At 44.9% G+C, this 16334-nt stretch overlaps 1 protein-coding gene across 1 annotated transcript; it reads left to right on the top strand.

Moving 5' to 3' along the window:
- The first annotated feature begins 854 nt into the window (after window positions 1-854).
- On the top strand, window positions 855-7292 carry LOC309387942 (myogenesis-regulating glycosidase-like). The gene is made up of 3 exons (XM_081944880.1): window positions 855-872; window positions 2248-2368; window positions 4847-7292. The coding sequence occupies exon 3, from the start codon at window positions 4882-4884 to the stop codon at window positions 6946-6948; it is 2067 nt and encodes a 688-aa protein (XP_081801006.1). The 5' UTR covers window positions 855-872; window positions 2248-2368; window positions 4847-4881; the 3' UTR covers window positions 6949-7292.
- Window positions 7293-16334: the final 9042 nt, after the last annotated feature.

The following is a 16334-nucleotide window of genomic DNA, read 5'->3' as shown; positions in this document are numbered from 1 at the left end:
GGTATGCTCTCTGTTTTTATACCAATGGCTCATCCTGTCAGTGTTGATGCAACTGTTATTGTTGGTGTCTTGAACAGGCGGTTTGGTTGTTTGTCTGAGTTGATAGTGCCTTGATTGGGGTATTGTTTATTTCTTGATTGTTGGAGGAGGAGGAGGAGGAGGAGGAGGAGGAGGAGGAGGGACTGTGGAGTCCTTGGTGCTCTCTGAGTTTGGTTGTTTTCTTGCAGACATTTCATGACCCAACTAGATAACATCACCAGTGCTAGAAGGGTGGGAGGTTGTGAAAAAGAGGAGGAATGGGAGGAGGAGAGGAGAAGGAGGAAGGGAAGGTGGGAGGAGAACTGTTGGGTCTTTGGTCCTCTCTAAGCTTGGTGTTTTTCTTGCAGACGTTTCATTACCAAACCAGGTAACACCATCCGTCATGTCCGGCTGGGGAATTCTGGGAGTTGAAGTCCACTTCTTCTAAAGTTGCTAAGACCTCCTCGACTTCACCATGAGCTTCTGCTCCCTGTGTGGGATTTGCGTGGGATTTATTATTTGGATCTATTTCTGCCTTTGACCCCCCCATTCTCCCCCCCCCCACCGCCGCTGCCAGGATTCCCTCCCTAAAGTGTCTTCTTCTCCCTCCTCCTCTCCCTCCTCCTCCTCCCCACCTCCCGAGTTATTTCAATGGCCAGAGCTTTCCTGGCGCATCCCCAGCTGGGCAAGGGGGTTGCATAAGTATCCTTGGTCAGCTGATCTGGACACAGTAGCAGGCGTGAGGACGCTGGCTTTGGCCCGAGAAGGGGAGGCCGAAAAATTGCAAAAGAACCTCCCTTTCCCCCTCCCCGCAGCCTCCCAAGAAGCAGGATTGCTAAATTAGGTCGCCCAAGGTAAACAACATCTGTATTCTGGTGTGGTTGTTTGTATCCTCCCAGTAGAAGACGGAGCAAGCGCTTCCACCTAAGGCAGCTCAGCAGAATAGAATTGATGGGGAAAATGTCCTTCTGGGTTCAGCTCCAAGTGGGGGAAAAAGACCCCGGAAACACGGAGGCTGCTTGGGAAGATGGTTTTAATGGTGGACAGGATCACGTGGTTTGAGGTCCTGGGCAGAAAAGAGAGGGGGGTCACGTGCTTCCAGATGTTGGGTGAAGGGAAAAAGAGGCTAATACTTTCATGCCTTAATCCCATCACCCTGGATCTGAAGGGGGGATCTTTGCTATGTAGAGTAGACTAGCCCAGGCTTTTTTAAAATTGCCATTGACAAAGGTGGGGGCTATTAAGAGTGAGTCTGTTTCCTGCCTAAAAACATGTTTCTCCATTTCTTATCCAGGGAAATATAATATTCTGCCTTTTCAGTATTTCCCAGGATATTTCATTTTTCTAGGAGAGGGGTGGGTGCTAACTTCCTACAGAATAACAGAGTTGGAAGGGACCTTTGAGGTCTTCTAGTCCAACCCCGTTTAGGCAGGAAACCCTATACCACTTCTGACAAATGGATATCCAACATCTTCTTAAAGACTTCCAGTCTTTAAGCATTTTACAACTTATGGAAGCAAGACCCATCACTGATTAATTGTTCTCACTGTCAGGACATTTCTCCTTAGTTCTTTACTTTACTTTACTTTTATTCATATTTCTAGACCGCCCCCTCTCCCAAAAGGGATTCGGGGCAGTGTACAGTCGATGGAATACATAAAAAGAATACATAAAACAAATACTTAAATATTTAAATACTTAAATAATTAAATGCTTACATGGAGGAGGTTATAAAACTGTACATTAAGTAAAGCATTTAAAATACAATATTTAAAAAACGACCCCTAAAAATACCCCAAGAATTAAATTTAAAATAGTTCCCCAGAAATTCCAATTAAAAATATCTGCCAGGAGGTAAAATAAAACTATGAGTGAGTCTTTAGTTTTTGTCGGAAGGAGCGGAAGTCGGTGGTAGTTCTGATGTCGTGGGGGAGGTCATTCCAGAGGGTTGGGCCCATCACAGAGAAGGCTCTAGGCGCCGCCCGTTGCTTCTCTCCTTGATTAGTTTCCACCCATTGCTTCTTGTTCTGCCCTCAGGTGCCTTGGAGAATAGTTTGACTCCCTCTTCTTTGTGGCAACCCCTGAGATATTGGAAGACTGCTATCATGTCTCCCCTAGTCCTTCTTTTCATTAAACTAGACATACCCAGTTCCTGCAACTGTTCTTCATATGTTTTAGTCTCCAGTCCTCTAATCCTCTTTGTTACTCTTCTCTGCACTCTTTCTAGAGTCTCCACATCTTTTCTACATCGTGGCGACCAAAACTGAATGCAGGATTCCAAGTGTGGCCTTACCAAGGCTTTATAAAGTGCTCAAAAGCCTCCCCTTCTGAGCTACAATCGAGATCCCGGGTCTGTTTGTTAAAAAAATACTTTTATTACATTTATTGAAGTGCAGATGGTACTCAAGTTATGGCCACAAGTGAGCCCCAAATTTATGTCGCAAGAGGAGAAATGTGTTAAGTGGGTTTTGCGACTTTTCCCACCGCATCTGTGGAGTGAATCACTGCCATTCTTAAATTAGTCACACGGTCGTTAAGCGAATCCGGCTTCTGCTGTTGACGTGGCTGGCCAGAAGGTTGCAAAAGGGGATGCTGCAACCGTCATAAATACGAGTCGGTTGCCAAGTGTCTGAATTTTGACGATGTGGCCCTGGGGATGCTTACAACGGTCGTTAAGTGTGAAAACTGGTCTTAGGTCACCTTTTGTTCCGGTGTTGCTGTAACTTAAAACAGTCACTAAATGAACTGTCTTAAGTCGAGGACTGCCTGTATAAAATTGAATTGAAAGGGGGGAAATGAGGAAGGGACAAGGGGAGAGAGAGGGAGAGAGGGAAGGAGAGAGAGCGGAGAAAAAGAAAGAAAAGCATTGATTTCCGAACTGCTTTAGTGCAGTAGAATAAAACTGTGACAACTTTTTACTTGTACATGCTTGATAAAGGTCATCCTTGAATTACAACCACTCATTTAGTGACCATTTTAAGTTACAACGGCAGTGGAAAAAATGGCTTGTGATCATTGTTCACATTTACGACTACTGCAGCTTCCCCGTGGTCACACGATCAAAATCCAGAGGCTTGGCATCTGACTCATGTTTATGACGGTCGCAGTGTCCCGGGATCACGTGATCCCTTTTTGCGACCTTCTGACCCACAAATTCAATGAGGAAACCTGATTCACTTAACAACTGGGTGGCTAACTTAAGAACTGCAGTGATTTGCATAACGGCAGTGGTAAGATTGGTTGTAAAATGGGGCAAATTTCACTTAACAACTGTCTCGCTTAGCAACAGAAAGCCTGGACTCAGTTATGGTTGTATGCTGAGGACTACCTTTAGAAGAAAATAATAACACTACAGCCTCAACTTTTTACTTTTTAGGTCAAACTCCATTTCATTGAGGGCCACCTCAGGGTTGTGTTTGACCTTGGAGGCCGGGGTGGGTGGGTGGGGGCCGAATGGCCGGATGTATGGGCATGGCCATAGCAGGCGTGGGCATGGTGGGCATGGCCCTGGTGGGCGTGGCCCTGGTGCGAGTGACATGGGACTCGTGCCAGGGGCACCTGTGGTGGCCAAGTGCTAAGGCAGGATTTCTCTGATACCCTCCCTCGCTCTCACTATATTTCCTTCCTTCCTTTCTTCTCTTCTTTTTCCTTCCCTCTTCATTCTCTTTTCTTCTTCCTTCCCCTCTTTCCTTCTTTTTCCTTCCTCTTTCCCTTTCTCCTTTCCTGTCCTTCTTGCATGCTCAAATGCAGAAGGGGAAACCTTTTTCCTTCGTTTTTTTTTTCTTTGTTCTCTTACAATGATAGGTATACATTCACACAGTTATTATTCTTTTTTACATTTGTCGTTCTTATACATTTATCATTCCATTTACAGGGTTATAATATACCTTTTGGATTGCTTTGTTTACCATCCCTCGCCAGTTTTGACACCACCTTCTTTTCCCTTTCTTTTCTCCCTCCCTCCCTTCTCTACTTCCTTCCTTCCTCCCTCCTTTCCCTTCCTTCTTCCCTTTCCTCTCCCCTACTCCTTTCTTCCTCTTCCCATTCCTGCCCTCTCCTTCTCCCTTCCATCTTCCTCTCCTCACCTCTATCTTCCTTCCTTCCTCTTCCTCTCCTCTCCTCCTCTCTTCCTTTATTTTTCTATTGTTGTAGGTGTCTCTTCCAGCTCTTAATTTTTATTTTCTTGGGGTGGTATTCCCGCAGACCCCAAAATAGTGGAGTATCATTTCTTGTTCCCTTTCCTTCTCAAATCTATCCTGATTATGTTTCTCCCCCCCCCTTTGTATCTTACTTTTGAATATATACTTACAATTATTGTCTTCCCTCTTTCCCCCCATTTCCCCCCCTTCTCTACTTAATGGCATATCACCTGGGTTCCATATCTTCCCCTTACTTTCTTTTCTGTATTCTTTCTCTAACCATTCATAAATAAATAAATAATAATAAATATTTATTTCTTAGCCGCACCCTCTCCCGAAAATCTTCCCCTTATCTTGAAGTACGCCGATTCCTCTCTATCCTTTATTTTCAAGGTCCTTAGTTTTTCTAGATAGCCCTCTGACAGCAAAAACTGAGCCTGCGCCCCCCCCCCCCCCATCGCCCTGCTTCCTGTTTTCGCTGGCAGAAGCACCATGGGCCTATCCGTCACTGTTTCCAGGCCGGCCCGGGGGCCAGATCTAAGCACCGCACGGGCCAGATCCAGCCCGCAGGCCTTAAGTTTGACACCCCTGCTTTAGGTGCTTAATGTGGACTAGCCGTACCTGTAACAAGAAACTTATCTAATCAGCAAAACCCAAAGACAGAATTTCGTTTTTCTTTTCCTCTCAAGGGCAAAATCCAGACTGAGCTCCTGGTTCTACCGAAATGAAGACTCAGCCCTTCCATCGCCAAGGGAAAGGAGAACATCTGGAGAAGGAGCAGGAAGCCAGGCAGATGTCTCCAGCATCCTCACCGTCTCATCGGGTGGCGTGTCCCTTACTCATAATGGGCTTACTTGTAATAGTGGTAGCACTTGGGTGTTCCTATGTCGTTCTTTTCCAGACGACAGACGGAATGAAGATGGAGAAGCTGGAGTTACGAAAGGGTGGGTTCACCCTCAAGAACCGGGATGAAGACGTCATCTTCAGGTTGACCTTTCAATCTGGTGTCCTTGACCTGGAGTCCTGCTTCCAGGGAACAGATATGTTGACTTGTTCTAGGACAGATAAAAGAAAAATTCGTTTCATGATCAGAGCAATGAAACCAAAGAGGACCACGAGCTGCTACTCCATCACCTGGGAAGAGTTTCTAGCAGAGACGGTGGTGGAACACAAAATGTTCTGGGGAGATGCCTCCTGGTATGGAGGCTATGAGATGAGCGTCCAGCATTGGCCAATCCAGCTGCCAGGATACCAGGAACCCATGCCTTACGTGACCAGTGATGTCTACTCTTTTCGGAAGAGTTTCGGAGGTGTCCTGGAGAGATATTGGTTGTCCTCCAAAGGAGTAGCTCTCAAGATCGATGACTTGGTTCCTTTCCACCTTGGCTTCAACGCCACCGAACCATCTCTTGTTTTCCAAGCCAGGTATAAAGATTCTCCATATGGTTCTTTGCTGGAGAACCAAGCTTTTCCAAGGTTATGTTACCATGTCTGCGTGGCTCCTGACATGACTTCCACCCATAAATACATGTCACAGAATTATTTCAGGAAACCTTTGATGGTTCCGTCAGAACAGATGTTCAGGTTTCCAGTCTGGTCCACTTGGGCCCTTTACAAAAAGGAGGTTGATCAAAAGAAAGTTCAGGAATTTGCCCAAATGATCCTAAAACACGGATTTAAAGCCAGCCATATTGAAATCGACGACATGTACACGCAGAGTTACGGCGACTTTGACTTCGACGTCTTGAAGTTCCCTCGTGCAGCGGAAATGTTTGCAAATCTTAAGAAAGACGGGTTAAACGTTACAGTTTGGATCCACCCGTTTGTCCACGAGAAATCACCCAACTTTAAGGAAGGAATCGAGAAACGTTTTTTTGTCACGCAACGAAACGAAGGGTCCCCCGCCATGGTGAAGTGGTGGAATGGAATTGGCGCCATCTTGGATTTCACCAACCCTTCGGTCGTAGATTGGTTTCACGCTCACCTAAAGGAACTTGGCTTAAAATATGGCATATCCTCCTTCAAGTTTGATGCCGGGGAGACGTGCTACCTTCCCAAAGAGTTCACTACCTTCCAGCCTCTTCTGGATCCAAGCAATTGGTCCAGGTATTATGCAGAAATGGCCAGCCCTTTTTATGAGCTTTCAGAGGTTCGTGTGGGATACCAGACTCAACATATCCCGTGTTTTGTCCGTATTATTGACCGGGATTCAATCTGGGGATACGAGCTTGGGCTAAAATCCATAATTCCCACAGTTCTAAGCATTGGCCTTCTGGGATACCATTTCATCCTACCAGATATGATCGGTGGAAATTTTATCCCAGGTAAAACCGACGGGGCTTTGGAAATCCCGGATCGGGAACTCTACATCCGTTGGCTGGAGTTGTCCGCCTTCATGCCGTCCATGCAGTTCTCCATCCCGCCTTGGCTCTACGATAAGGAGGTCGTCGAAATCGCCCTGAAGTTCACCAAGCTTCACGAGTCCTTGGTGGCCCCTCTCTTGCTGGAACTGGCCGGGGAGATCACCAACACGGGGGATCCCATCATACGGCCCATCTGGTGGATCTCTCCCAGGGACGAGTTCGCTCATAAGATCGATTCCCAGTTTCTCATCGGGGACACCTTGATGGTGGCTCCCGTCTTAGAGATGGGAAAACAGGAAAGAGACATCTACATCCTGGAGGGAAAATGGCGGAGTTACAAAGGAGAGCTGTTTGAGAAGACTCCCACCTTGATCACGGACTACCCCGTGGATCTGGATGAGGTGGCTTATTTCTTTTTGGTTCCTTAAATCTCTCCAGGCCAAACTGTCCCCAAAGGTTTCAGGAGGCAACTGGACTTCCTGGTTATTTCTTTTGAAGACGTTTTGTTTCTCATTCAAGAAGCTTCTTCAGCTCTGACTGGATGGTGGGGAATGGAAGGATTTATACTCCTTGGAGACAGTTGGTCATTTGCATCCTTTTAGAGGGTCCTTGAGGCCTCTTAGAGGTTTATCTGTGTCTTCAGGGTCACCTGAGTGGTGCAAATGGTTCCTGTAAATCCATTCTGGAAATCCATTCCTACTCCAACACCATTCCAAGGGTCTTCATCCCAAATTGCATAGCTAAAAGTCTGTAGAGATTCTCAGTCCTCCAGGTCCTGGTTGTCCCAAAGGTGCTTTTTTTTTCAAGAGGCAACTGGACTTTCTTGGTTTTTCTTTGAAGACGTTTCGCTTCTCATCTAAGAAGCTTCTTCAGCTCTGACAGGAAAGTGGGGAATGGAAGGAAGAAAGTCCAGTTGCCTCTTGAAAAAAGCACCTTTGGGACAACCAGGACCTGGAGGACTGAGAACCTCTACAGACATTTAGCTATACAATTTGAGATGAAGCCCGTTGGAATGGTGTGGGAGAAGGAATGGATTTTCAGAGGAAAAAAATGGTAGACCATACCATTTGCACCACTCAGGTGACCCTGAGGACACAGACAAACCTCCAAGTGGCCTCAACGACTCTCCAAAAAAGATACAAATGACCAGCTGTCTGCAAGGAGTATAAATCCTTCCCTTCCCCACCATCCAATCAGAGCTGAAGAAGCTTCTTGGATGAGAAGCAAAACGTCTTCAAACCAAAAAACAAGAAAGTCCAGTTGCCTCTTGAAAAAAGTACCTTTGGGACAACCATGACCTGGATGACGGAGAATCTCTAGGCCAAAACATATTGAAATTCTCTTAGAATCATGCAATTGGAAGAGGACATCTCATTCAATCTTCAGGTGACGGGGACTTGACTCCAAATGTTTATTTTTTTGATGAAGAATGATTTATTGCTCATAATTATTTTTTCCTAACACATGGCAAATGTGTCTTTTCATTCTGCTGAACCTTCACAGCTGACAAGCTGTTCGTCTCAGCTGTCCATGATGGGGAAGAATTGTTATCTTAGCCCAACAGATGGGACAATCAATACCAGGGTGACTAATCAGGGAATGGGTGACATGGAAAGAAGGACAAGTGAATGTCATGAGACCTTCGTCTCAACTTCTTCTCCGGGAATATTTAGGTCTCTAGGTAACATTTATCAGGCTAAAAGGGAGTGGTGTTTGCTCTCTGTTTATGTACCAGTGGTGTGCACTTCCTGGTAGGTACTTCCTTGATTCCAATGTTGTTTACTGCTTGATGGTTGATCTGACATTAAGATAGATATATGACAGATAGATGATTGATAGATAGATAGATAGATAGATAGATGATAGATAGATAGATAGATAGATAGATGACAGATATATGATAGATAGATAGATAGATAGATAGATAGATAGATAGATAGATAGATAGATAGATAGATAGATAGATAGATAGACAGACAGACAGACAGACAGACAGACAGACAGACAGACAGATGGATAGACGGATGGATGGATGGATGGATAGACAGAGATAAGATTGGTATATAGGTAGATGAGAGACAGATGACAGAAAGACAGAGATTGAGACTGATAGATAGACAGACAGACAGATGATGGATGGAGAGAGGGAAACATAGAGAGATGAAATTGGTATATAGATAGATGAGAGAGAGATGAAATTATAGAAAAATAGATAGAAAGATAGCTAGAGATCGAGAAAGAGATAGAAAGATAGTGAGATGAGATTGATAGGTAGGTAGGTAGATAGACAGAGAGATAGACAGACAGACAGATGATGGCTAGAGATAGGTAGATAGATGATAGATAGATAGATGATAGATAGATATCAATAGAAGCGAATATTTGTAGCTCAGGGATGAACTGTAGGGTCCTTGGTGCTCTCTGAGGTTGGTTCTTGTCTTGCAAACATTTCATGACCCAACTAGGTAACAACATCAGTGCTCAAAAGGAAGGGGGTTGTGGGGAAGAGGAGGAGGAGGCCTGTGTGGTCCTTGGTGCTCTCTCTGGGCTTTATTTGTATTCTTGCAGCTGTTTCATTAGCCAACTAGGTAACATTCATCAGGCAGAGGAAGAGGACGGTGGGTGGTTTCATTGTTTTCTTCCAGATGTTTCATCACATAATATCAATTGAGATGCCATCATATAGGCGAAAAAGACGACTTTTTGATGATGCTCAAAGTTTCAAGCATTATCTTACAATATTTCAGGCCTCAGCTCAAAACAATTAGACTACCTGTTCTGTCCCAAGCCTCTACAATATATACGGACACAGACTTGGCTTTCTGCCACAACTAAGGAGGGAGACAAGCGACCCCTTGGCTGGGAGCCCAGAAAATTATCTCTATGAAAACAAGGCTTGAACTCACGAAATTCTCCCAATCTTTCTCTACGCCTGGATTAGTAAACTGTTATTTCTTGCAAAATTCTCCTCCTGTCGCCCCACCTATAAGCTCTCTGGGAGGGGCCAATCAGTAGCCACCTGTTCCTATCTCCTTCTATAAGCCTTTTTCCAAAGCTGCTCCCTCCTCCTCGCAGCCCTACGCCTACGTACATCAGGGACAGCCTCCCACTGTTCTTCCTCACTGCTCCCTGACTCAGACGCTTCCTGGTAGCCAACAGGCCTCTCTAGTCCCTGCTCTGACTCCGAACACCCCCCAGAGTCTTCCTCAGCCTCCAGGGTAGACCCATCGTGGTCATCGCTGTCAGATTCTACCAACAGCTCAGCCAGGCACTGTTGGGCCACAACACTACCTCAATTGATCATTACTGCATACTATGTAGTTTGTATGAATGTTCACGTTATTGTTTTATTGGGATTTTCATTTTTATATGTGCACCTTCACCGTCTCCATTTGAATGGAAGCCAGATCTGCAATTTAGAAAAATGGCATACAAACAATAAATATGAAATATCCCAAAGTGAAGTTTTGGGACGTATGTATCTTATATTTCTAGAGGCGGAGGGGATTTTTGATTCCAGACCTCTGAATTTTTCACTTTCCAGACAACGTAGAAGAGAATGTGGAATTACACTTGCGTTTCAAAGAACAGATTGAACACAAAACAAAAATGTGAAGAGAGCCAGCAATCGTGTTTTCCCAACTGGAAATCTGATTCCCAACTGTACATTGTATTAAAAATATTAACTAACATTTTAACTGAGAGATTATTCTCATAGGAACCAGAAACTAGGGTCCATGTCTTACAATCTAAAATGTGTGGGTTGAGTTTACAACCATCTGCAAAATTTGGGTGAAGAATGGAATATGTGTTCACACAATATTCAAAGCTAAATGCCTTTATGTGTTTAAGGTCAACATGTTGTCTAAAGCTGCCCATCAGTGTTGGGGTGAATGGTGTGAACATTTGCCATTGTGGTTTTATTTTGACCGCAATACAGATTGTCCTTGACTGGTTGCTTGACAGAATAACAGAGTTGGAAGGGACCTTGGAGGTCTTCTAGTCCAACCCTCCACTCAAGCAGGAGACCCTATACCTTTACAGACAAATGTCTGTCCAATCTCTTCTTAAAAACCTCCAGTGATGCAGCACCCATAACTTCTGGTGGGAAGCTGTTCCACTGGTTAATTGTCCTCACTGTCAGGAAATTCAATCTCTTCTTAAAAACATTGATTAGAAACACCCCTTCTTTGTGGTAGCCCCTCAAATACTGGAAGATTGCTATCGTGTCCCCCCTAGTCCTTCTTTTCTCTGGACTAGCCAAACCCAAATCCTGCAACTGTTCTTTGTATGTTTTAGTTTCCAGTCCTCTAATCACCCTGGTTGCTCTTCTCTGCACTCTTTCTAGAGTCTCCACATCTTTTCTGCATCGTGGCGACCAGATCTGAATGCAGTATTCCAAGTGTGGCCTTACCAAGGCCTTATAAAGTGGTATATTAACCCTTCATGTGATCTCGATTCTGTCCCTCTGTTGATGCAGCCTAGAACTGTGTTGGCTTTTTTGGCAACTGCTGCACACGGCTGGCTCCTATTTAAATGGTTGTCCACTAGGACTCCAAGATCCCTCTCACAGTTACTACTGTTGAGCAAGGTACCACCTATACTGTACCTGTGTATTTTGTTTTTCTTTCCTAAATGTAGAACCTGACTCTTTTCACCATTGAATTTCATTTTATTAGATAGTGCCCAATGTTCAAGTTTCTCAAGATCCTTCTGTATCTTAAGCCTATCTTCTGGAGTGTTGGCTATTCCTGCCAGCTTGGTGTCATCTGCAAATTTGATGAGTTCCCCATTTATTCCCTCATCCAAATCATTGATGAAGATGTTGAAGAGTACTGGGCCCAAAACAGAGCCTTGGGGTACTCCACTGCATACTTCCCTCCATGTAGATGCAGTTCCATTGAGGACTACACGTTGAGTGCGGTTGGTCAGCCAGTTATGAATCCATCTGGTGGTGATGCTGTCTAACCCACATTTTTCGATCTTATCAAGTAGTAGGTTCTGGTCTACTTTATGTAATTAATTTTGTAAGCCCAAATTTCTGGAAAGGGACAAGTTGGGGAAATTTCATAGCTTACAAACTGTTCCCCTTTGGTCCAAATCAAACAACAATTGACAAGCTAGGATAGGTTCCCCATGCAAACTGATTAACAAAGATCTGGGGAAGTAGCCAATGTTTAATATTAAAGAGGTTTATATCTTCCCCCAAAGTCATTTTTATCCCAGTTGCAAAAGGAATCAGACCAGGCAGCATTAACATTATTATTTATTAAACTTCCACCTGATAAATGAAAGTTATCTGGACAGATTACAAGCCTTCACCATTCACTGTAAAAACATGAATGGATGACTCAATGGGGTTTTAATTTTAGGACAAAGAAGGAAAATATATTCCCTTTCTATTTTTTTTTTCTCGACGATCTATAACGATGCAAATGATCTTCCTCTCTCTCCTTCCCCACTTGAATTGAATATTTTATTTGGCCAACTGTGATTAGACGCACAAGAAATTTCATTTAAACTAAAATGTCATCTTCACATCTTTTTTAAATAGTATTTAAAATTTTTATGTAATAATGACTGTAACATTTAGCAACTTTTGAATTCCAATTCTCTATTATCGCTAAAAGAACATTTGAAGAAGTGCTGTGCATTGGATAATGATGATTTCTTGACTTTAACTGTGAGGACTGTGGGATTGGGAAAGGTTTCCCCTTGCACATATGTGCTAGTCATTCCCGACTCTAGAGGGCGGTGCTCATCTCCGTTTCAAAGCCGAAGAGCCAGCGCTGTCCGAAGATGTCTCCGTGGTCTTGTGGCCGGCATGACTCAACGCCAAAGGCACACAGAGCACTGTTACCTTCCCAACAAAGGTGGTTCCTATTTTTCTACTGGCATTTTTTATGTGCTTTCGAACTGCTAGGTTGGCAGAAGCTGGGACAAGTCACGGGAGATCACTCCGTTATGCAGCGCTAGGGATTTGAACCACTGAACTTTCTGATCGACAAGTTCAGTGTCTTAGCCACTGCATCCCACTGAGGACTGTGAGGCTGCTTTAATTCAAATCGTCATTTTGCAGTCATTTCAAAATACTGTTTAAGAGATGCTGTCAAGATTTTCCCATTTCTCAATCCAGCAACTTCACACTTGTCCTCATCCTTCTCTTGGTTTCCTGATTGCCAACTTTTTTCTATTCCTAGACGATGATCTGTATTTTCTGAGACATTGCTTTGTAAATCCTAAATTTGCACCGTTGTGATGATAAGTGCAGCACCCTAGATGTGGGTTCAGGACATTACAGGCAGTCCTTGACTTACAACACTTTGTGTAGTGACCGTTCAACGTTGCAATGGCGCTGAAAAACATGACTTATGACCTTTTTTCACACTTAGGACTGTTGCTGCATGGCCAGGTGGATCCAAATTCATACGCATGGCAGCTGGTTCATGTTTATGACAGTCGCAGTGCCCCGGGGCCACGTGATCCCCTTTTGCGACCTTCTGACAAGCCAAGTCAATGGGGAAGCAGGATTCACTTAAAAACATGACTAGCTTACTCCCTGCAGTGATTCACTTAACAACGGTGGCAAGAGAGGTGGTAGAATGGGGCAAAGCTCACAATGTCTCACTTAGCAACATAAATGTTGGGCTCAATTGTGGTCGTAAGTCAAGGACTACCTGTAATCTTCTCAGACTCCTTGCTGTCATCAAGGTATATCTTGGATTTCAGCCATCTAATTATGGTACCTTCTGAAGGAATGAAATGCGAGGGGAAGACATTTTCAGCTCGAGGAGATATGAAAAGAGTACCTTTCGTTCATTTTTCCGAGGATGGCACAGTCGCCCCAGAATTGCAGATAGGACAATGGGAACTTAAATCCCTTCCTGAATTCAAAAAGACATAATCAAATGAAGACTCTTGCCATGTTTAATCAAAACTTTAATAGCATCTGGACTGCACTAAGTTACATTTGTCTTCCAGACAGAGAAGTCATAATTCTCCCTTTTTGGTACAGCAGGAATTGATTTGTTCTGTGGATAGAAGAGAATATTTGCAACTCAGGGGTGGACTGTGGAGTCCTTGGGGCTTTCTGGCAGATGTTTCATGGCCCAACTAGGTTACATCGTCAGTGCTAGAAGGAAGTAGGGTTTGCAGAGAGGAGGAGGAAGGGGAGGAAAAGGACTGTGGGGTCCTTGGTGCTCTGAGCTGGGTGGTTTTCATGACCCAACTAGGGAATATCATCAGTGCTAGAAAGGAGTGGGTTTATGGAGAGGATGATGATGATGATGATGATGATGATGATGATGATGATAAGGATTGTGGGGTCCTTGGTGCTCTCTGATAGTGGTTTTCTTACAGACGTTTCATGACCCGTTTCATGATGTCTTATGTTATGTTTTGTTGTCTTGAACATGAACGGTCTGTACACCGCCCCGAGTCCCTACGGGGAGAGGGGGCAGTCTATAAATTCAATAAACCTTAAACCTTAAACCTTAACCTAGCTAGGTAACATCATCAGTGCTAGAAGGGAGTGGGATTGGAGGAGGAGGAGGAGGAGGAGGAGGAGGAGGAGGAGGAGGAGGAGGAGGAGGAGGAGGAGGAGGAGGATGGACTGGGGCCCTTGGTGCTCTCTGAGCTGGGTGGTTTTCTTGCTGATGTTTCATGATCCAACTAGGGAATATCATCAGTGCTAGAAAGGAGTGGGTTTATGGAGAGGAGGAGGAAGAAGATTGTCTGGTCCTTAGTGCTCTCTGAAGTTGGTGATTAGCTTGCAGACTTTTCATTACCCAACTAGATAACTTTATCAGTGCTAAAAGAGAGTGGGGTTTGCACTCTGTTTATGTACAAATGGCTTGTCCTGTCAGTGTTGTTGGTGGTTCCTTGATTGTTATATTGTTTGTCTGAGTTGGCAGTTCCTTGACTGGGATAAGGTTTACTTCTTGATTGTTGGTCTAGTATTAATCTTTGGGTTTACCTTTGTTTATCTGGGTATTGGTCACTGGTAAGGATTAGTTTGGGTCTTTTTGTTTCCTTTTTAAGCATCTCTTTTTAATGGTGTGTAGATGCTATTTATCTCTATGTGCCTGTGGATCAACAGACAGATAAGGTAACGGAGAACAACAGCCTAGTGAAGGAACCACGAAAAAGAAAACACCAACAGTGACAGGGCAAGCCACCTGTATACAAACAGAGACCACTCCCCACCCCCCCTGGCACTGATGATGTTCCCTAGTTGGATCATGAAACGTCTACAAGAAAATAATGAAACTCAGAGAGCACCACGGTTCAACCCAATTATCCACTTCTAAATTGGATCTTACCAGATATTGTGGGTGAAATTATAACTATGTTGTGCATGGATGGATTTTGGTGGGTTAATTGCCTGGATAAGAAAGTCACTAGCAGAGGGAGGGACAAAGAAAGGAATCTCTCCCCAACCTCTGGCCTTCCAGATGTGTTGGAACTACACGATCCCAGAATTCCACACGACTGAAGCCACCGCTAAGCCTTTTGAGGTGCAAAACTGGAAAATATAAGGCGGATCCACACCCTTTTTGTCTTTCCCAAAGCCTAGAGGAGCCAAGGAGCCAGCCCGGGCCTGTTTAATCAAACTTATGTACAAGAAGTGAGATTCAGCCAGTTCGTATCTGTTCAGACGAACCGGTTGTGAAATTATTTGAATCCCACCATTGCCTACGTGGCTGCTTCATTCCTTGGTTACCAGCCTCCTTTGAAAACCAGACAGGGAGATATCCCTGCATTTCTATAAATATATCCCTGTATTTATTCGACTTATTCCCTTTAGGAAAACAAAGCTGGTTTCAAATAATAGCTTACGGTGCTTTAAAACTTAAGGCTGGTTGTGCGGCAGCCAAGAAATCCACCGGGAGGGATTTGAAAACTCAGGTTGGTAGTCCTGACCGTGGGAAGCCCAGCTTTTTACATGCAGAGGTAGTCCTCGACTTACAATGGTTCATTTAGTGACCGTTCAAAGTGACAATGGCACCGGAAAAAAAGTGGCTTGGGACCGTTTTCACCCTTACGACCACTGTAGCTTATGACGGTTGCAGCGTCCCGGGGTTGTGACCCCTTTTGGCGACCTCCTGACAAGCAAAGTCAATGGGGAAGCCGGATTCGCTTAACAACCGTGGGACTGAGTTAACGACTGCAGCGATTCGCTCAACCGCAGTGACAAGAAAGGTCGCAAAGAGGGGCAAAACCAGGGGTGGGCTCCTGGGGGTTTGCAGGGGTTCGGGAGAAACCTCTAGCTAAGATTCTGTGCAGTTCAGAGAACCCCCAAATCCTACTCCCGGCTGGCCCCACCCACCCAGCCCCGCCCCTCCTAGGAGTCCCCACGCGGCCCATTTTGGATGCAGCTAAGAGCAGGGCACACGCGGAGGCTCGGGAAGGACAAAAAACGGGCCTATCGGAGGTTCGGGAAGGCAAACTTCCGGTAGGCCTATTTTTCACCCTTCAGAGGACCTCCGGAGCCTAGGGAGGCTGTTTTCGCTCTCCCGGAGACTCAAGGAAAGCCTCCGGAGCCCAGAGAGGGCAAAACCACACCCACCCTGCTGTGGTGCAGGAGGCCGACTAGGCCACGCCCACCGTGGCCACGCCCACCCAGCGACAGGGCAGAGAACCCCTTGCTAAAATTTTTGAAGCAAAACTCATTTAACCCTCTCACCTGGCAACGGAAATTCTGGGCTCAATTGGGACCATAAGTCGAGGATTACCTGTGCTGTATGTGTGACACAAGGGGTTTTGATCATGTATGTGTGACCTCCCCCCCCCCTTCCTTTCTGATTTTGTTTTT

Source organism: Natrix helvetica (assembly GCF_964273705.1).
Source record: "Natrix helvetica genome assembly, chromosome: 2".
NCBI classification, from domain to species: domain Eukaryota; kingdom Metazoa; phylum Chordata; class Lepidosauria; order Squamata; family Natricidae; genus Natrix; species Natrix helvetica.
The sequence above is the reverse complement of the archived record's forward strand: the minus strand, read 5'-3'. Positions and strand labels throughout refer to the sequence as shown.